Source organism: Furipterus horrens, unplaced genomic scaffold, assembly GCF_987537825.1.
Source record: "Furipterus horrens unplaced genomic scaffold, mFurHor1.1.pri manual_scaffold_10, whole genome shotgun sequence".
NCBI classification, from domain to species: domain Eukaryota; kingdom Metazoa; phylum Chordata; class Mammalia; order Chiroptera; family Furipteridae; genus Furipterus; species Furipterus horrens.
The window spans coordinates 63,569,331-63,591,056 of record NW_028327180.1 but is presented as its reverse complement, the minus strand read 5'-3'; the positions used below and the strand labels follow the sequence as shown (position 1 = coordinate 63,591,056).

At 38.0% G+C, this 21,726-nt stretch overlaps 1 protein-coding gene and 1 non-coding gene across 2 annotated transcripts in view; one reads left to right on the top strand and one right to left on the bottom strand.

Moving 5' to 3' along the window:
* Positions 1-21,726, top strand: part of UIMC1 (ubiquitin interaction motif containing 1) — an 87,488-nt gene that overhangs the window by 24,186 nt on the left and 41,576 nt on the right. The window contains exons 4-9 of the mRNA XM_090287939.1: positions 518-642; positions 1,368-1,473; positions 1,780-2,513; positions 8,928-8,992; positions 11,239-11,315; positions 15,116-15,219. Coding sequence (XP_090144065.1) covers positions 518-642; positions 1,368-1,473; positions 1,780-2,513; positions 8,928-8,992; positions 11,239-11,315; positions 15,116-15,219 — 1,211 coding nt within the window. The remainder of the gene's footprint in view (positions 1-517; positions 643-1,367; positions 1,474-1,779; positions 2,514-8,927; positions 8,993-11,238; positions 11,316-15,115; positions 15,220-21,726) is intronic.
* Positions 19,552-19,658, bottom strand: LOC150000487 (U6 spliceosomal RNA). The gene has a single exon (XR_016513879.1). It is a non-coding gene; the product is annotated as a U6 spliceosomal RNA (small nuclear RNA).

Here is a 21,726-nt window from a genome sequence, read left to right as displayed (position 1 = left end):
ATTATTCTGGTTAAATGTTGAGCATAAAGCAGTGTGATTTATAGCAAAAAGGCTTGAAAGCCTTTTCCTCTGTTTATTCATTCACCAAATATTTGAGTATCTATCTACCAGTTGCCAGGCATTCTTTTATACATAGGTGGGCAAAAGTAGGTTAATAATAATAATAAATAATACAATAATTAATAAACAATAACAAGAATAAACTTTTGCATACTCACAACTGTAAACCTACTTTTGCCCACCTCTGTATGCTGGCCATACAACAGTGAACAAAATAGGTAAAAACTTTGCCTCTATAGGAGCTCGCAGTCTGGTTAATCCAGGGTTCTTATAACTTCTGCTACTGATCTTGGCCATCACCTTACTTTTTGGGACTTTCCTTGCTTACAAGATTATAAAATTGTATTAAATGGTCTGTAGTGTCTTCACTTGAAAAGTTCAATGATTCTATTTCTTGCCTCCATGCTTATTTAGTGTTTGTGATGTCCCTTCCCTCTCTTTCCCTGTCCTTTTACAGAAATGACAGAAGAAGAACAATTTGCTCTGGCTCTCAAAATGAGTGAGCAGGAAGCTAGGGAAGTGAACAGCCAGGAGGAGGAAGAAGAGGAGCTCTTGAGGAAAGCCATTGCGGAAAGTCTGAATGTAAATACACCATGTTGAAAATGTTGGTGGAGATGCTAGGCACTATTCTTTACTTTGACAGTGTTATGGTTGCATTAGGAACTAGCTGTAGTAGTTCATAGGATTTTCAACTAATAAATATTTCCCACAGTAATTTTAAAGCCAATGTTGAATTGTTGGTGATCCCAGTTTGAAGTGTTTTGTTAATTTTATATGAAAGAGTTTTCTTTCATCTCACAGATACTCAATCCATGGTTTAAGAAAACCATAGTAGATGGCAGCTTCTGAAAAGAATTACCTATTACCAAGAAACCAAAAGGGGCAATATAAGGTACTTACCTCCCCTTTTTTGTGGAGAGAGAGCAAAGAGAATGAGAACCAGAGGTGGGTTATGGAGAGAAAGAATGGGCAGTTTAAAAATTTTTCAAATAATGTTAAATTGTGATTTGAATATGTATAGTTGAAATTATTTTAAATGTGAAGGTTATTTGCCAGTGGCAGATCCTGAGCCATTTATGCCATTTGTGCCTCTATATTAGAAAAAGGTTTAGTATAGCGATCTAGTGTAGCACTTTGCATTATGGCATCATGGTACACATTGTGGAATTCATTTGAAGTGAGCATCTATATTTTAAAGAGTAGAATCTCTTAGGGACAGTGGCCTCCCATTTTTGTCCTTTCTATAACCCTTTGTATCTAGCTGTTGTAATAATAAACCTGGTCTGGTGTGGGATCACTTATTTCAGAGTTGCCGGCCTTCTGATGCTTCTGCTGCTGTATCTCGACCTTGGGCCATTGGACCATCTTCACAGTCCCACCAAGAAAAAACCACAGACTCTGGGACCACTGAAGGCATGTTTCCCTGTTCTGACTCCTTGCACTCATCAAGTGTAACCGCATCACAGGGATCTCATGCTGAGAGTAGTTATAAAGAAATTCCCCAAACTTCTTTGGTGGTATTAAAGAGGTTAAATCAGAAAGTAGTTGAGATCTCACTAATACCTAGCATACTTTTTGCTCCAAGGAAAAGCTAATTGGTTAAACCCAAGGAAGAACCTTTTTTACCCACATTGTGTAATTCTTGGTAAGTGAGAACTTACCAAGCCCTCCTAATAAAATCAGTTTGTCCTTAGCCCTACTTTTTCTCAAAACCTACAGGCATATGGCAGCTGGTACCTCCATCACTGTTTAAAGGCTCACATATCAGTCAGGGAAACGAGGCTGAGGAAAGAGAGGAGCCTTGGGACCACACTGAAAACACTGAAGAGGAGCCGGTCTCTGGCAACTCAGGAAGCTGGGACCAGTCAAGCCAGCCAGTAGTTGAGAATGAGAACGTTAAATGTTTTGACAGATGCACTGGCCACTTGACTGAGCACACACAGTGTGGGAAGCCACAGGAAAGTACTGGGAGGGGATGTGATTTTGACGAAACTGCCCAGGGTAGGGGGGAGACATCTAGGCACTGTCTGCCTGCCTCAGCAGATGCCCAAGGTCTCCAGAACAGGGAGGGCACTGTGCACTACTTCTGGGGTATTCCATTTTGCCCAGCTGGAATAGACCCTAACCAGTATACAAAGGTCATTCTCTGCCAGTTGGAGGTTTATCAAAAGAGCCTGAAAATGGCTCAGAGGCAGCTCTTAAAAAAAAAAGGATTTGGGGAACCAGTATTACCTAGACCTCCTTCTCTGATCCAGAATGACTGTGGCCAAGATCAGGCTAGTGAAAAAAATGAAGGCATCTCAGAAGATATGGGAGATGAAGACAAAGAGGAGGAGAGGCAGGAGTCTAGGGCATCTGTCTGGCACTCAAAAAACAAGGATTTCCAAGAAAGCCCAATTAAAAGCTTGAAAGAGAAACTTTTGTTGAAGGAAGAACCAACAACCAGTCATGAGGTAAGGGTCAGTGATGCTGTGATTAAGGATGATTTATTTACAGATTAAACTAAGATTTTAGCCATTCTTTTTGTGGCATCTCCCCCCTTATTTTTAACAAAACACATGCCCAGTAAGGAAAATTAGAAAAGGACAAAAGAATGTTCAGAAGCAAAAACTGCCCATAATCCCAGCACCAAGAGAGGCAATCATTATTATGTGCATAAAAATTTTTTTTTATTTTTCAACAAAACGAAAACTTCTATATAAGCTTTGTTCCTTTCCCCCATTTGATAGTTTATCTTAGATCTTTTCCTGTTTATTGTGTTTGAAAACATATCATATGAATGTACATACATTTTTGTGTTTTAAAATTTTTATTATTTCTAAAAAGTTTTTGAATCATAATAATGTTCACATGGCTTAACATTCAGAAAGATATAAATAAAATGTCTGTCTCTTATCCCTATTCTTAGCTAACCAGTTCCTGTCCCTGGAGTCAACCTTTATGACTAGTTTTCTAGTGTATCCTTCTAAGATATTTTATGTAGTATAAGCAACTTCTTTTACACAGATCATGGCATACTCTACATATTATTCTGCACTCTACTTTTTTCATTTACTATCTCTATGAGATCATTCCATAACACAAAAATTTTTCTTTTTTTTTTGGATGTGTAATAGATCATGTATGATGAGTTATTTTATCCAGTGCTTCTGTTGGTGAACATTTAGGTTATTTCCAATATTTTACTATTGTAAACACTACTGCCATGATTACTCTTGTACAGAAAATGTTTCATTCACATGGGAGATACTTGTAGAATAATTTGTTGTAGATTGGTGGATCAGAATATATATATGTGTGTGTATTTATGTGTGTGCACACACACACACACTTACATTTTTATTAGCTATTCTCAAATTGCCTTTGATTGAGGTTGTATAAATTTACACTCACTGCAGTGTATGAGTACAAGCTTCCCCATACCACACCAATGCAGTATTATCAGGACCTCTTGATCTTTGTTAATCTGAGAGAGGAAAAATATTATCTCAATGCAATATTTTTTTCCCCCATGCAATCTTAATTTGCATTCTTCTTGTTATATGTGTAGTTGAGACTTATTTGTATTTCCTTTTCTGTGTTTAGATTTTATAGGCATTTTTCTTTCTGACAATCTTAGTGTTATGTAGGCATTCTTTATGTATTAGGGGCAGTGGTCTTTTGTGACAGGAAGTACAGATAGTTTTCTAGTTTATTTTTTCTCCCACATAATGACCTATTTCCAATTGTGCTTGTGGTAATTTTCTATAATTTACTGAAAACAGTTCCTAGTTTGGGGACATTTAGGTTGCCTTTTTATTTTTTCTGACATATCTAGATTGTATTATATATGAAAGCTTATATTCAGTATTTTTTCTGACTATTATAAATGCAACCATATAATTTAAAACTGTAAACTATAAATAGAAAGTATTCTATTTTATAATGATACTTTTTTTGTTGCTATTTCTGTTTTTGGTTTGGTTTTGCTGTTAATCCTATTTTGTCTGTTATGATAAGGGTTCAGGAAATGATAGTGATGAGAAATTTCATAGCATAATGTAGAGAGTATGAATTTGAAGTATGAATTTTGAATTTTTTGTTTTAATAGCTGTGTGCCTTGTGAAGAAACCATTTAACCCTCTGAATATCAGTTTTTTACACCTATAAAATGGTAATAACAAGTCAGTTTTTTTTTTTTTAAGTCAGTAGTTTTAATGGTTAAAGTGAATTGTATAAAATGCCTAGTGTAATGCTTAAGACAGTAAGTGGTAGCTCTGTGTAAGGGACCAGAAGTTCATTCATTGAGAGTACCTTTGGGGAGTCATTCTTCCCTAGCATCCTCTTCATCCACATTATGGAAAGATTGCTCTATATGAAGAGAAGGTATTTTTTCTTAGTAGTGCTTCCAGTGATTTGCCTTTTTTCCAAATGAAGGTTATGCTTATGATAACATATTTCGTTTCTTAGTTTTTTGCAATTTAGAGATCTTCCCTGTAAAAGAATAAATTAACTCCACAATCATTTACTGTAATTCAAGTTGTTATCTTGAAAGATTCCAGGGGCCAGTGTTCTAGAGCTTAGATTTGTCAAGTTCTGAGGTTTGAAAGCAGTGCCTTTGGAATAGTGTGGATGTGGTAAGAACCTAGTGGTTCGCCTTACTAGAATGAAGTTCTTTTACTTCATGAACAGGCTACAAAATGCTACAAATAGTATTAATTGGTACCATTTGGCTACAACAAATGAAATTAAGCCATCTTAAAAAGAGGACTTTATCATAAGGGAACATTGTGCTTCATGAGTTCTAAAACAGGATTATAACCAAACCCAGAGAACGTACCAGTCTAGAAAATCATCTGCATATTTTTATATCTCAGTGCTATATTGTATCTGCTTCATTTTTTCCCTGCAGACTGTCTTCCTTTGCTTCTGTGTTGCATAGTAGGTGGACAACACTGACTAGTCAAACTTAAATACAGATTGTAGGAGATTTACTCTCTCAGTTCAATTTCAGATTTCTAGAAAAGAAATTTATGGCTTATTTGAGGTTAATAAGCCTTCACCAGCCCAGTTGGCTGAGGCCTTAAGTGGGTACGTGTCAAATTGTACAAATGGCTATGATGCTATAATGCAGTGGTAGTGCTGAGGGGCAGTCCTCGGTAAAAGGAGACCGGACAGACAACCTAGTGAGTATCCAGTATAGTCATTAACATTAATTTTAGAGATTACTTAGAACAATTGAAAAATGTTGAAAAGTTTGAGAACGAAGTTGAAAGCATCCACAATCCTACCATCTAGTGATGTATACCTTCTTTTTTTGGACCTATTATTATTATTTTTTATATGGTTTAGATCATATTTTTGTATTTTAAAGTTAACATGTAAACATTTTCTTATAATGTTAAAATTATTTTTAGATTACAGTTAAAGTTTTTTAAAAGATTTTATTTATTTTTAGAGAGAGAGGAAGGGAGGAGGGAGAAAGAGAGGGAGAGAAACATCAATGTGTGGTTTGCCTCTCACATGCCCCCAACCTGGGACCTGGCTTATAACCCAGGCACGTGCCCTGATTGGGAATCGAATTGGCAACCTTTTGGTTCGTAGGCTGGCGCTCAAACCACTGAGCCGCACCAGCCAGGGCTAGATTACATTTTTAATGACTGTCTAATATTCTGGCTTATGAATTTACCATAATATTTTAACCATTTTCCTATTGCTGGGTATTTTGGTTATGATAAACATTTTCTAAATAAAACATTTCTTTATTTAAAATCAGTGTCCTTAGGCATACGGAGCTAGAAAAAATGCTGGGTTAAAGAGTTAAGAACATAAAAAAAGATTTGCTATTTATTGTCAGATTGCTTTTCAGAAGGGTTGCTCAAATTTATCCTTTCCTTCCAGCAATGTATCAGAATACCTACTTGACTGCAGCCTTGCCGTAAATACAGAATACTATCTTTAAAAAACAAACAGCAAAAACCTTACTAATTTATAGGCAAAAAATAAAAGAGTTATGATTGTAATTTTACCTCCTGTCTTTGTATTTTGTTTTTAGGAACTGTGAGTAGAAAGAATTTATGATTTTGTTAAATATTTTGTATTGATTTTGGCTTTGATGAAGTTGAGACTACTTGATTGATAGAGATAGCAAGACAGTTCCAGAAATAATGACCCAGAAAAACACTCACCCTAAGGCAGATTGCTTAGTGTACATGAAGGTTATAAAAGCTTTAGAATTATATGATAACTGGTTTCTGCCATCACTGAAATAATGAGGAAATTGTTAATGAAGATGGAGAGGTTATCTTGATGACCGTACAGCAGGGAGGTGGAGGGGTAGTATATTAATATGGTCCCTAATCTTCAGTGTCTGATCTTTAACTTTTTAGTTCAGATACTGGAATTTTTTTCCCAGGAATGATCCAGTTGTGTGGGGGTGTGAGAACTGACTTTGACTAACCAAACTTCAAGCTGACATGTGCGCCACATGACAGTGTTAATTTATTATGGAAGAGAGACATTTGTAGTGACTGGAATATTCAGGTCCATCATCTCCTGTACCTCCTTCCAGGATGAGGTGTATAGAAAGCTGAAATAGTAGTCAGAACATGGAAATTTTAAGGGATGATTCAACTAGTCTATGGAAAGACTTGATAAGCTACCAGTGCCGACAGCTGAGGACATTTCAGTGGTGACCAGATGATGTGTCTGTTCACTTTTGCTTCGCAGACACTGCTTGATTCTGGGTCTTTCAATTTTTCTTTTTCAGATTTTTGGAAACTGTCATGCTCCCATTAACATTTCTTCAGACAGAGTGCTATGTCTTGATTAGGCCACAGTTCCTTTAGTTAAAGTTATACCTGTCTACCATGATTAAATTTGGGTATTCAAATTGAATTTTGTTTGCTTGTTTTACTGTGTTATTTTCCAGTTTTGGGAGAACCTCACTTTACTCCATCTTCAGATTACTGCTATCGAGGTATAAGTTTAGAAATTAATACTGGTTTATTGAAATGAAGACATTCTTGGGATATATTAAAATGATTGGAAAGAAAATCATTTGAGTAAACAACATCACAGTAGTGGTTAGAGCATGGACTTTGGAGTTAGGTCCTGGTTCCATTTTTGACCAAGTCTGTGGTTTTGGGTAAATTATTTAACCTGTCAAACTTGCTTCCCTCATTTCTAAAACAATTTAATCATTTTCCTCAAGTTTCTTGTGAGGATTAAAGGAGATAATGCATGTAAGCAGTTATCATAGGCCTGCCATATAATAGGTACATAATAATCTCTTTTTAAAAACTTACTCTGAGAAAAGTAGACTTGTTTTTGCCTGAGGTAGAGGTGACGATATCTTGTAACTTTGTGCCTTGATTGATTCTGAAGCCCAAGGTTTAGTCAACAAATCATTCTAAGAAGGTAAAATTCTATTAAATGGACACTAGGTGTCAGTATTTACCCTTTTTTTTTTGAGATTTCAAGAATGGAACAGGTTTGTGACACTGAGTTCAAACTAATAGGTGAAGTATTTTTGTATTTTAGTACTTTTGGCAGTTTTGTTTAACCCTTATTTTTCTATTTTAAAGATTTTATTTATTTAATCTTAGAGGGGAAGGGAGGAAGAGAGGGAGAGAAACATCAGTGTGTAAGAGAAACATCTCACACCCCTCCAACTGGGGACCTGGCCTGCAACTCAGGCGTGTGTCCTGACTGGGAATTGAACCTTTGGTCTGTGGAACAACGCTCAACCCACTGAGCCCCACCAGTCAGGGCTCAGCTCTAATTTTTCATTATGGCTGCATTCCTGATTATTGTACAGCTTTATCTTCCCTTTGACTGAAGGGATTCCTGTTTTTGTTTGTTTGTTTTTTTAGTATATTTCATCATTTACCTGAGTGGTGGAGAGATTCCTAACTTGTTATTTATACCCTGCTTGCAGACCCTGTAAACTTAAAAGAAGCCTTATAGCCCAGGCACTTACTCATAAGTCCACCTACGTCAGCAGCAGCTGCTTTTTCTATGCTCTTTTGTGTACCTACATTTAATAAGTTGACATTTGCACCAACTTTACCATTAATCAAAGAAAATAGTTTTTCCTTACTAGTTCCTACTTGTTATGTTTCTTAAAAGGCATCCCAGATTTCAAAATTGTTGTGGCAGATTTCTGTTAAATGGAATCTTTAAAAAAAATCCTTGAGGATATGCTTTTATTGAATTTTAGAGAGAGAAGAAGGGGGAGAGAAAGAGAAACATTGATCGGTTGCCTCCCATATGCGCCCCAACCAGGAATTGAACCCATAGCCTTTTGATGTATGGGAAAATGTTCCAAATAACTGAGCCACCCGGCCAGGGCGAGTAAAAGAAATCTTTATAACCTTCCTTTTGGGATATTCTGTTATACATAACTCAGTTGTGCCCAGAGAGATGTCTTTTATGGATTGCAGTGTTTTTCCCAACTTAGTATTTCCGCTGAAAACTGGACTTTATCTCCTTCTTCCACAACAAAACTTTATAACTGCTTTTCTAAAATCATAATTCATTTGACTCACCAATTAATATTTATGTCTTGCATTCACAAAGTATATCGCATATCTTACCTTGTTTAGTTTTCACAACAGTCTGTGAGGCAATTGTTAATACTCATTTTAAGATAAGGAAACATTCAGATGTGACTTAACTAAGATCATAAAATTAATAGAAGATTCACCCATGATTTAAATCTCGATTCCACAGGATATGCTCTTTTTACTGAAACTTACTGACAGTGTAAAATATTATTCTTATTGCTAACTGCTGAGTGGTGATGTTGAACAATTAATTTTTTTTTAAGGAAGGAGAAACTAGTTAGTTTGTGCTTGTACTTTAAGATGTTACATTATTCTTTGCAGTCTTCCCAAGGGCTGTTTGCTGAGGAAACTTCTGAAGAAGGAAGCACTATACCTGCCTCACAAAGGTGAGATTAAATGTTATGGGCCTGAATTCTCCTCTGATGGTGCCAGAATAAGAGAGATGAACCGCATGAGTGAGATTGTGGGACAGCTTGCCAGGAATCTTTTAGCTCTTTTATAAGCACAGACTAGGAGATACCATATTTCCCAGTACTTATATATGCATCATGTAGAAGCCTAGAATATTTGGGTGGAAGAAGTCTTGTTTTTTCTTGTCCAATCCGGCTATGTAGTACAAATCCCATTTACACAATTTCTGAGAAGTGGTTACATTCTGCTACTCTTAACCAACTACACTAGCTTCCTAAGCCAATGTGAAGGCTCTAAACTGATTTCTTGATGATCTTCTAGTCCTCCTGTCCCCAGTGTTCCCTCTGCTTATTCTTATTTTATCTGCATATCTAAATCATATACATCTTTTTTAAAAAAATTTATTTGTTTATTTACTTATTTATTTTTAGAGAGAGAGGGAAAGGAGAAAGAGAGGGAGAGAAACATCACTGTGTGGTTGCCTCTCACTCACGCCCCCAGCTGGGGACCTGACGTGCAACCTAGTCCTGTGCCCTAACTGGGAATCGAACCAGCGACACTTGGTTCGCAGGCCGACGCTCAATCCACTGAGCCACACCAGCCAGGGTTTAAACCATATACATCTTTTAAGTCTACTCTTAAGACTCCTCTTTGAAACCTTTATATTATTCAGGCCACGCAGAACCTATACCACTCTTGCTCCCTGTTTTACGCCACTTTTCATCTGATTGTATCTCATCTTTTTCTTTAATGGCAGTACTTGTATTACCTCCTTAATTATTCTCACTGATTGGTTGATGGGGTTACTTTCTTAGGTCTTCTCACTTTAATATATAGTAATTGATTGGTTATAAACTATAATAGTAACTGGATCAGGCTTCTGGTTACTTTTCCCTTTATCTGGTAGTTGACCTTCGGGGATTGCTCAAAGCTTAATCTTGTGTTGAGTGACCTTCATCTCCCATATGGAAGTTGAGGCCCAATTGCCATTTGCTGTAATTTAGTTGGTGTTCTTAGGTTTCTGGTTAATTGTACTACATATTTCTTCCTGAGCTGATGAATATGACTTTGGTTTCAGTCTCTTGCTGTTAAGATAGCTTTGGAAGTGGTTTTAACTGGAGTAGACGTTCTGCTTCCTGCAGGCCTCTCTGCTTTGTTGTAGTGAGCCTTGTACAGAGCAGATGTAGGTTTTAATAAATGATTATACACTTTGTCACCAGGAGAGAGGTAGAATTGCAGGCAATGCGGTTTGACTTCAAATTGATTAGCCCATTTTATAAATGTCAGCAAACTGTTTTGTGATGAACCCTTAGATTAGAGCCCTAATGTTACATACAGAGTAAACTGTGTCTGCCTTGAGTTTATAACAAACGCTATGAAATGTTTTATTTAGACAAAGAAATCACTTGTGGTTTCCTATCAGGATTTAGTTATTTATCATGAATCAGTGGTGGTTATTTTCTCTTCTCTGTGGTTCTTGGTTGATGTGAGGATTTGTGTCTTCTTGCATACTTGATGAAACTGATCGTAAAGCTCTGTGAAGCATGAGGGGACTGATTTAGGTGCTCGGTCTCAGCTCTGTGCTCCTGTGTCAGGAAGAGATTGCACTCCATGAACAGACAGGGTAAACTGGAAGGTGAGATGAGGGGAGCCATTCATAATGATGTTTTCCTCAGATGAGATACTTAGTTTCTCTAGGTAGATTTTTGCTGTAGGGCAGTTTGAAATTGTATCTTATTTTTGTTGCCCAAAAAGCACATCTTGAGATAAGGAGGAAATTTAACTATAAGGTACGGGAGAAGCTAGTTTGTTGTCAGGGGAATCTCCATATTTTCTCTTCAGAGTTTACAGATCTCTAGCTTTCGGAAGGCTGAAGTGGGGTCTTTGAAATACCTTTGACATCCTTATATTGGAATGGAGTTTTTGTCTTCTGTGATTTTCATAGAAAGTTCTTACCCTTCAACCTTCCTTTTTGAAGACTCCAAAAGGAGGTTCTTTACATTCAGTGATTTCACTGAAACCAAAGTTGTAAGCATGTTTATTTCCCCTATTTCTGGCCTGGAGTTTTCACTACTGATTCCTTGCTTCCCTCTTGTGCTTTTGAGGTGTTAAATAGCAGGTACCAAGTTATCTGTGGCTTTGTGAATGACTCACCGTTGCTTTAGGTGCTGTTTCTGATTTATTTTACTGGGAATTCACTTGGGGTTTGGTTCTTTTTCAGCATTACTGCTTTGTCCAGTAAGAGAAGCTTAGTCCTTATGCCAGAGAATTCTGCAGAGGAAATCACTGTGTGTCCTGGTAAGCACCCCACTGTGATTTTACTGAACCTCTGATTCCTAACTGTTCACCCCACTTCCAGGGAGTTTATGTGTGATTGGTGTGTGTGTGTGTGTGACCACACACATACATATGTATATACCATACACACACATACATTTTATTAATGGACAGTGGTTATGATTCTCAACCTTTTCTCTTAGAGATATTTGAATTTTAGAATTAACATGGCACCTTTGTCTTGTTTGCTGACCAACCTCATCAGAGATGGCAGCAAAGTATCAGGAATAACACTTAATTGTACATTCAGAGCCAAGAAGACTTTTGGGCTGTCCTTAAATATGCCTGTCATTGAGCAGATTTTTCTTAAGAGGCTTTTATTAGTTTTACATTGCCATTCACAGGATATTATTGCATAGGGAGTCAAGAAATTAAATTTTGTGCACAGTTCTGTCTTTGACTTATATTTTAATCTCAGACAAAACACTTAAAACCTGGTTAAGTTCTATGCTTTTTGTTAATTGTAGAGATGAAAAAACATGTGTACCTGCTTTAGATGCAAGAGCTGTTCATTCAAAGATGCACAAGCATAAATTTTGATATACAAACAATTTTAGATGAACTAAGATACCCACAATCTAAGAGAACTCTTGGGTTGAATCATTCTGTACTATGATGAATTATTTTGTGATATGAACCACTACTTTCTTAGCAAGTTGTTTTAGCTTGTATTTTTTGGGGGGCTTTTCTTAAAAGTGGAGCCCATTATATTTACCTGTAACCTATTTCATGTGAGATTGAGGGACTTCCTATTAATGTTTAAACTCTTGGGCAGGAAGCATTGTACAAATATTATCATAAATCGTATCTAGTTTTCCCCTATGTCTTATATAACCTGTTAGGGTCAGAGAGAGCAGTATAAACTACTTTTGAGTTTCTGTGGAAAAAACTTGAAAGAAATCAAAATTTTTAAAAACTGTTAAGTTCTGTAAATATTTGAGAACACTTGACAGCATATAATTAAGGTCTTTCTTTACTCATTTTAAAGTTTAACTATGTTGGTGTTTATTGAAAATGGTTTCTTGATTCATTTGAAATGTATTTGGATTACTGCCTACTCAGAGACACCACTATAAAGTGCTCCAATTTTGGCAGGAGCACTCAGGAATGCTGTGCTATCTTTGTGAAAAGAAAGCTTTGCCCCCTCTCTGTGTGGGGCTTCTGACTTACACCATTCTGCTCAAAGCAACCCAGTCTGTCTGTTTAGGACAATGGCATGTGATGCCACCCTGGGATCTTGCTGGAGGAACCTGCAAATACAGTAATCTTGAAGCTCTAGTTAAAGAGAGAAAAAAGCAAGCCCTTTATGACTGAGGTTAGGGAACTTTTAGATCATGACTTGTCATTAGCCTGCTAATTAAATCCAACTGTTTGCTCACACAACCACTTCTAAATGAGATTGCAGAAGGTTTTCATACCTGTTCCTTTTGCTAAGAAAGTATAACTTTCTCCATGGAGCTGGACTCCTGAGTCTAAATACATAATTCTTCTAAATATATAATTTAAAAGCTGTGTATTTAAATTGTCTGAAAACTTTGTTCTCAATAAGTGAAACACAGATTGAATGTAGTAGTTCATCTTACCTATTTTGCATATTTCTGAGAGTTTCAGGTGTCTGATATTCAAAATTACAACATCCTTTTAGAGTTAATCACTTCATTGAAGAAGCAGGATTATAGCCCTATGTGCACATTGTGTATGTTACCAGCATTGTTTATTTCTAAGGAGCTAATGCCCTTTTAAGTTGTCTTTACAGTTGAATATTCTGCCCTTTATAGAAAGCTTAATTAGAGTCTTCTTATTGTTATGGTAGAGCAAGCAGTGAGCAATTGTTATTTTTGATAAACTCAATGTCTCTTTTGGTAATTAATATCTTAGGAATCTTGATAAAGATTTTGACGTTTATGCACTGCAATCCTGTTTCTAATGTGGAAAAATTGTGTATGTGTATATCTAATTTTCAAAAAGTGATTTATTAAAATATATTTAACACTAGAAATGTATTTAATCCTTCTTTGATGACTAAGAAGATACTGCAGCATCTTACAGGTACTTTATTTGCCTAACATTGTTCGTTTATTATATTTGAGAAGCACAGAAGTACCAGTTAGATGTACAGGGTCAGTGTAGATAACAGGACTTACTGGATTTATGTTCTGAGATAAATTTCTTTTCCCAATTTATTGTCCTTCTTTGAAATACAGTTACTGTTCTCTTATTTTTTTTTGAAAGATTTTATTTATTTATTTTTAGAGCGAGGGGAAGGGAGGGAGGAAGAGAGGGAGAGAAACATCAATGTGTGGTTGCCTCTTGCATGCCCCCAACTGGGAACCTGGCCCACAACCCAGGCGTGTGGCCTGACTGAGAATTGAACTAGCAACCCTTTGGTTCATAGGCTGGCGCTCAATCCACTGAGCCATACCAGACAGGGCTGTTCTTTTGTTAAATTAAGAGATAGGGGTCTAGACCAGAGATTGGCAAACTTCTCTAAAAGCTGAATAGTAAATATTTAGGCTCTGTTGAAACTACTCAGCTTTGCCATTTTAGCACATATGTAACCATAGACGATACGAGGAAGAGTGAGTATGGCTGTGTTCCAATAAAACTTTATTAACAAAACCAGGCAGCTGGCTGCGTCTGGCCCATGAGCTATATAGTATGCTGACCCCTGAACTGGGACACTATGAGGGACCCCATCTTTCATCTCCATATTTCTAATAGCCTATAAAGTGCCTAGAACTTGTTGTTGAATAAATATTTGTTGAATTAATAGTGAATGAATAGTGCTGCTTAAAGAATATACTAAAAAAAGGCATATCTTTGTTGAGAATGTATGTTCTGTTCCTGCTTCCAAATTTTTGTCATCTTTAATCATCCCTTTAACCTCAGAACTAACATTGGCAGGTTTTTGTTTTTTGTCAAAATAATATACTTTAAAACTGAAAGCCAAGTGGATCAGTTGATGAACATATAAACAAACTGATATATCCATACATTGGAATACTACTCAGCAGTAAAAAGGGATGAACTATTGATACATAAAACAACATGAATGCCTCTCAGACACATTATACTAAATGAAAGAGGTCAGACACAAAAGACGACATGCTATATGACATTCTAGAAGGTGCAAAACTAGAGCAACATAAAGTAGATTGATCATTGCAAGGAGCCAAGAGGGAGGGGATTGACTGCAAAGGGGTACCCTTTTGGTGTGTAAGAAAGGGAGAACTTTTTGGTGTGTTAAAATATTTTATATCTTGGTTGTAGTGGTAATTACATGGTATAAATGATACATGTATAAGTTGTATGTATTTGTCAAAACTCATCAAATTATAATACTAGAAATTGGTAAATTCTACTGTATCTAAATTATGCCTCAGTAAAGCTTTAAAAAGAAACAAACTGAATCAACATGGCCACCACTATATTATCATATGCTAAACTTTAGGGAAAATGGTGTTCTGTTTTTTAAAAGATTTTATTTATTTTTAGAGGGATGATAATGGAGGGAGAAAGAGAGGGAGAGAAAGGTCGATGTGCAAGAGATATATCGATGGTTGGTTCTCTCACGCCCCCAGCTGGGGACCTGGCCCGCAACCCAGGCATGTGCCCTAACTGGGAATCAAACCAGTGACCTTTCGTTTCTCAGGCCAGCGCTGAATCCACTGAACCACACCAGCCAGGGCAGGTGTTTGTTTTTTTAATAGTGAAAATACAAAATGAAAATTAATGAGATTTATATTTTTTTTAAATTACAGAGACACAGCTAAGTTCCCCTGAAACTTTTGACCTTGAAAGAGAAGTCTCTCCAGGTAGCAGAGAGACCCCGGATGAAGTGAGAATAATAATGGCAGATAAGGAGGTGAATATTTTCTCTAATTTTTCTCAGTGCTTTCTTTCTATCGGTAGTCCTCCGTCTGATGTTACATTGACCTCGGCTGAAGAGATTTAGGTGATAGGATTGTAGCTTTTGGGACCCTTATCTCAGAGAGGGATTCTTGTAGGTAAGTTCAGCACTGTTTCTAAAAACAGTAGTTAGTGTTTTTTGAGTACTTTAATATGCATTATCATTTCTATTACAGATGGGGAATTTGAGGCTTAGGATGTTTAAATAATTCAAATTAAAACTGCTATTAATGATAGAACTAGATTTTAATCACAAATTTGTCTCTAAATCTAAGGTATTTTCCATTATATACTGATAAGTAATAGACATGAACAGTCTTGGAAGTAGTCATTATATTTATGAGGTCTGTCCAGAAGGTAGCCAGCCATGTAGTATAAAAAGTAGAGATATTTATTGAAGAGGGTACAAGAAATATTGTATGTGGGACAGTGACGACTCAGTCCCTTTCATAGTGGACATCTTTGGACCTCACACAGTTCTCTCAGTTGCCTCATTGTAATTTCCTGAATCTCATCAATGGTCTGAAACCTTTTCCCTTTCAAAGGTGATTTTAGTTTTGGGAAAAGGCAGAAGTTGCAGGGTGCCAAATCTGGCCTATAGCAGGACTGAGTCACCTGGGTGATTTCATGTTTCACCAAAAAACTCTGCACGGACGTGATGCAAGAGTGGGTGCATTGTTGTGATGAAGCTGCCAATCACTGGTTACCCATAGCTGTGGCTTTATGAATCATCCAAATAATTTCTGTGGAGGAATGTTTAAGTTTAATGCAAAATCTGATGCAGATTCGTTGCCCTACTCGGTCACTTTATTTTGAATATGATGGACACACAGTACACATTCTCCCTAAACGGTGTCTACTGCCCCCACCTACTAGTACAGTGAAATCATCATTGTTCACACATGTGCATTCCAGTCCACTCTCCTTGGCTGCTAGGTTATATTCATGTCATGCAAACCATTCATTCTCATTATATTAACAGTGGTCGAACTTTTTCTGGACAGACCTCGTATATTATGTGATAACTAACTTTCAGCCCTGATTTCTAGATGTGATCAGAAATGCAAAGTCAGAACAGTAGTGTGATCAAATAAGCAAATCTATTTGTAGTACTGCCTTGGCTAACTTCACATATCTGTCATTAATCATAAACCTGCTTGATATAAGTTTATACTTTATTTATAAAGTATATTTTATTGATTATGCTGTTACAGTTGTCCCAATTTCTTTTCCCTTTGCCGCCATCTGCCCAGTTACCACCCTACCTTCCAGCATTCCCACCCCCCGTAGTTCATATCCATGGGTCATGCATATAAGTTTTTAAGCTTCACCCATTCCTGTACCATTCTTAACATCCCCCTGTCTATTTTGAGCCTACTGTTAATGCTTTTTAATCCCTGCATCATTTCCCCTGTTCTCCCACTTCACCCTTCTAGCTGATAACCCTCTAAATGATCCCCATACCTATGATTCTATTCCTATTCTGGTTGTTTGCTTGTTTGTTTTTGTTTTTATTTTTTAGATTCAGTTGTTGATAGTTGTGAGTTTGTTGTCATTTTAACGTTCATAGTTTTGATCTCTTTTTTAAATAAATCCCTTTAACATTTCATGTCATAAGGGCTTGTTGATGATGAACTCCTTTAGCTTTACCTTGTCTGGGAAGCACTTTATCTGCCCTTCCATTCTAGATGATAGCTTTGCTGGATAGAGTAATCTTGGTTGTAGGTCCTTGCTTTTTATCACATTGAATTGTTCTTGCCTGCAAAGTTTCTTTTGAGAAATCAGCTGATAGTCTTATAAGCACCCCTTTTTAGGTAACTTCCTTGCTTTTCTCTTGTTGCTTTTAAGATTCTCTCTATCCTCAATCTTTGGCATTTTAATTATGATGTGTCTTGGTGTGTTCCTCTTTGGGTCCAACTTCTTTGTCTATTTCCTGAACTTGTATGTCTATTTCCTTCCCCAAATTAGGGAAGTTTTCCTTCATTATTTTTTCACGTAAGTTTTCAATCTCTTGCTCTTCCTCTTCTCCTTCTGGCACCCCTATCATTCGGATGTTGGCACGTTTAAAGTTGTCCCAGATGTTCCTGAGCCTCTCCTCATTGTTTTCAATTCTTGTTTCCTTCTGTACTGGTTGACTGTTTATTTCTTATGTTCCAAATCATTTATTTGAACCTGGTTTCCTTCCCTTCACCACTGATTTCTTGTGGATTTTCCTTCATTTCACTTAGCATAGCCTTCATTTCTTCCCTGTCATACTTAATCTTTTCTGACAAGTCTGTGAGCATCATTATCACCATTGTTTTGAACTGTGCATCTGTTAGATTGGCTGTCTTTTCATTGCTCAGTTCTCCCACTGGAGCCTTGATCTGCTTCCTCTTTTGAGCTGTACATCTCTTGTATGGCCTTCTATGTTTGCCTCTGTGTCTTAGGTAGAGCTGTTGAACTTGTTATGTTGTAAGAGGCAGAGCCTTAGGTATTCATCAATGTGGGGTTGACCTGTTTCACCGTGTTTTGGTGCTGTATGCGTGGGAGCGGTCTGAGAGGGACAATGTGGCTTGCTCAGCACTCACCTCTTTTCCCTTAAAGAAGCGGACTTTGCTGAGGGACTGGCAGTTTCTTTCTGCTGCCCCAACCCCCACTGGCTTTCACAGTCAGAAGCAATGAGGCTTTATTTTCCTCTGGTTCAGAGCTGGAACCATGAGCTGCATGGTCTCGTCTGGGGCTGGGACAGTTGCCCAGGTTTTCTTCCTGACTTCTATTATGTGTGTCTGTGCTTTCCACTGGTCCGCCCCAGCCATTATGCTGCTGCCGCCGCCACTGGTGCTACCACACTGCGTCCTCTCCACCCTGGCTCTGTCTCTTCTACATGTCTGGATGAGTATTTCTTCTTTATTTCTTTGTTGGACTTCCCTTCAGTTCGATTTCTGGCGCTTCTGGTTGTCTTTTACAGATTTGAGGTAGATGTACCTTTTAAAAAATTTAAATCATTTTTAACTTTTCAATTACAGTTGACATACAATATTATTTTAGTTTCAGATGTACACCCCAGTGATTAGACATTTATATTACTTACTAAGTGAGTCAGGGTTTCGTATGTAGCATAGCAGCTCCCTTACTGCCATCTATTGAAAATCAGCCCTTGACACAAAGGTTTGTAAAAAAGAAAAATAAGAACAGAAAAAAAACTTCCTTATTGATCATCCTGTTAAGTCCAATACCCATCTGACACTATACCTAGTTATTAGAATACTATTAACTGTGTTCCCTGTGCTGTACTTTACATCCCCATGAGTATTCTGTAACTACCAATCTGTACTTTTTTTTGTAAGTATATTTTATTGATTATATTGTTACAATAGTTACAATTTTTCCCCTTTGCTCCCCTCCGCCCAGCACCCCCCCTCCCCCAACAATCCTGTCTCCCCAAGTCCATGCCCATGGGTCATACATACAAGCTCTCCTGCCTCACCCTTTCATATATTCTTCTTCTTTTTTTAAAAAATAATTTTTTCAATAAAAAATAACAATCCCTCCCTCTCAGACTTAAGACCCTTTATAATCTTATAAAGGACAATGGTCAAAGGTCTCGAGCTCCTCTATCCGCTTCAAGCTGGACATGGTTGTCGTTCTACCTACCCTTGGGTCCAGAAATCCCTAATAAGAGTGGGGGTGTGGAGGCGGGGGTAGGCTTCCCACATGTTGAAGGATCATGCAGACTCCAGGTCGGTTGGCTGTCCCCAGACAACGGCATGCTTGATTTAACAGGCTGGCATCCTTGTTGTATTCTGGAGGCAACAGATTTGGCAACAGGGGTAGAAGACATCATTCAATCCATAACCACTAGATGACAAAAGGCAGGTATTAATTTTTCAATGTCCCACATTAGGGAAAAGAAGGGCTTCTTTGGAGGAGGGTGTGCCAGGTACATCTCACTTGTCCAAAACCCTTTTGCCCATTATACTTAGTTTGGGCTGAGGGAAATAGTTTAGGTTTCCCCCCTCTCAAACCTCTGGACTCTTTCTGTTCAAGCCATTAGGACAGAAAAGAGAAACCAGTTTTAAAGTGAAGCCCACAGACCACCCTGTTCTTCACCAACACAGCCACTTGGTTCAGCCAAACCGTTGAGTCTCAGGAGGCAGCGATGCAGACAGGATTAAATGAGGCCTATGTGTACAGACAATCACTCAGGTAATGAGATCATAGGCTTATGCCCTTTGAAAACAGAAAACACATGTTAATTTATGTAACGTAACCCACATACAAGTCTCTAAATCTGTAGGACTGTCTTAAAAATATGGAACGCTTCACGAATTTGTGTGTCATCCTTGCACAGGGGCCGTGCTAATCTTCTCTGTATCGTTCCAATTTTAGTATATGTGCTGCCAAAGCGAGCACCAATCTGTACTTCTTAATGCCTTCATCTTTTTCACTCATCCCCCCCAACTCTCCCTCCCATCTGGCAACCATCAAAATGTTCTCTATCTCTATGACTGTTTTTGTTCTGTATGTTTATTTATTTTATTTTATTTTTTACATTCATTTGTTGATGGGTATTATTTATTGCCATTTTAATAGTTCATATTTTTAATATATTTTTTCTTCTTCTTAAAGAAAACCCTTTAACATTTCATATAATAATGGTTTGGTGGTGATGAACTCCTTTAGCTTTTTCTTGCCTGGGAAGCTCTTTCTCTGTCCTTAAATTCAAAATGATACCTTTTCTGGATAGAGTAATTAATATTGGTTGTAGGTCATTGCTTTTCATCACTGTGAATATTTCTTGCCAGTCCCTTCTAGCCTGCAAAGTTTCCTCTGAGAAATCAGCTGATAGTCTGTGGGAGCTCCCTTGTAGGTAACTCTGCTTTTCTCCTGCTGCTTTTAAGATTCTCTCTTTGTCTCTAACCTTTTGCATTTTAATTATGATGTGTCTTGGAGTGGGCCTCTTTGCATCCATCTTGTTTGGGACTCTGCACTTCCTGGACTTTATATCTATTTCCTTCACCAGGTTAGAAAAGTTTTCTGTTATTATTTTTCCAAATAGGTTTTCAATTCCTTGCCCCCTTTCTCCTTCTGACACCCCCATGATGTGAATGTTGGTATACTTGAAGTTGTCCCAGAGGCTCCTCATTTTTTTGGATTCTTTTTTTTTTCTTTTCTTTCCTGACTGGGTGTTTTTTGTTTCCTAATATTCCAAATTACTGATTTGATTTTTGGCTTCCTTTACTCTACCATTGGTTCTCTTTAAATTATCCTTCATTTCAGTTAGAGTGTCATTCATTTCTGACTAGTTCTTTTTTATGGTTTCCATGTCCTTTTTTATGCTGTTGAAGTTTTCTCTAAGTTTACTCTTCTCCTAAGTTCACTGAACATCCTTATAACCAGTGTCTTGAACTCTGCATCTAGTAGATTGTTTATCTCTGTTTTGTTTAGTTCTTTTTCTGGAGTTTTGTTCTGTTCTTTTCATTTGAGATGTGTTTCATTGTCTCCTCATTTTAGCAGCCTCCCAGCATTTGTTTCTATGTATTAGGTAGAGCTGCTACATCTCTCAGGTTAGACAGGGTGGCCTAATGTAGTAGGTGTCCTGTAGGGTCCAGTGACAGTGGCACAGCCTTCCCTGATCACTGAAGCTGGGCACTCCAGTTGTGGGCCCTCTTGCCCCTGTGTGGGTTGTGTACATCCTCTCGTTGTAGTTGAGCCTGGATTGCTGTTGGCCTGTTAATGAGAGGGATTTACCCCCAGGCCAATCCCCTGTGAGGACTGGCCACTGAGGAGGATCAGCTGTGCAGAGGCCTGCCCCACAGTGCAGGACTTACTTCTTCGGAGCTCTGGTGCCCACTGAGTCCACCCCTTGAGTGTGTTGCTGTGGAGGTTGTTGGGCAGTATTTTGATGTGGTCTGAAGCTACTTACCTGCTGCACTGGCTCTGGAGTCTCCAGGGAGGTGAAGGCCAAAGTCAGCCACTCCCTGTGTTCTGCCCAGGGCCACCCTGCTTGAGCTACAAAGCATCTGCAGCTGCCTGCTACTTGTACTGGGCTTGGAGATGTCCAGGACTGTCTAAGCTGCAAATCATGGTCAGCTGCTGCTAGTGCTGGGCCTGGGACCACTTAGTGAGAGGTATTGGACTCACTGAGAGGACAGATGCTGCTTGTTTGAGAGATTTTAGGAACATTTGAAGTGTGATCCAAGACAGGCCATTTGTATATAAAAGGCACTGGGAACAGCTTAGGTGGGCCGCAAATTGGGTCTCAGGGAATCACCAGGGTGGGGAAAACAGTGATAGCCATGTTGCTGGAGACTCAGATATGGTGCCTGCCTGCCAGCTCTGTGGTGGGGCGTGTGGTTCTCAGAAAAGAAATAATGGCTTCTGCCAACACTTCTGTCTGGGAGAAAGCTACCGCTTAGCTCTTGCCCTGATGCCAGACACTTTGGTTCCTTTCTGTATGTCCCTGGTACCTTTTGAGATC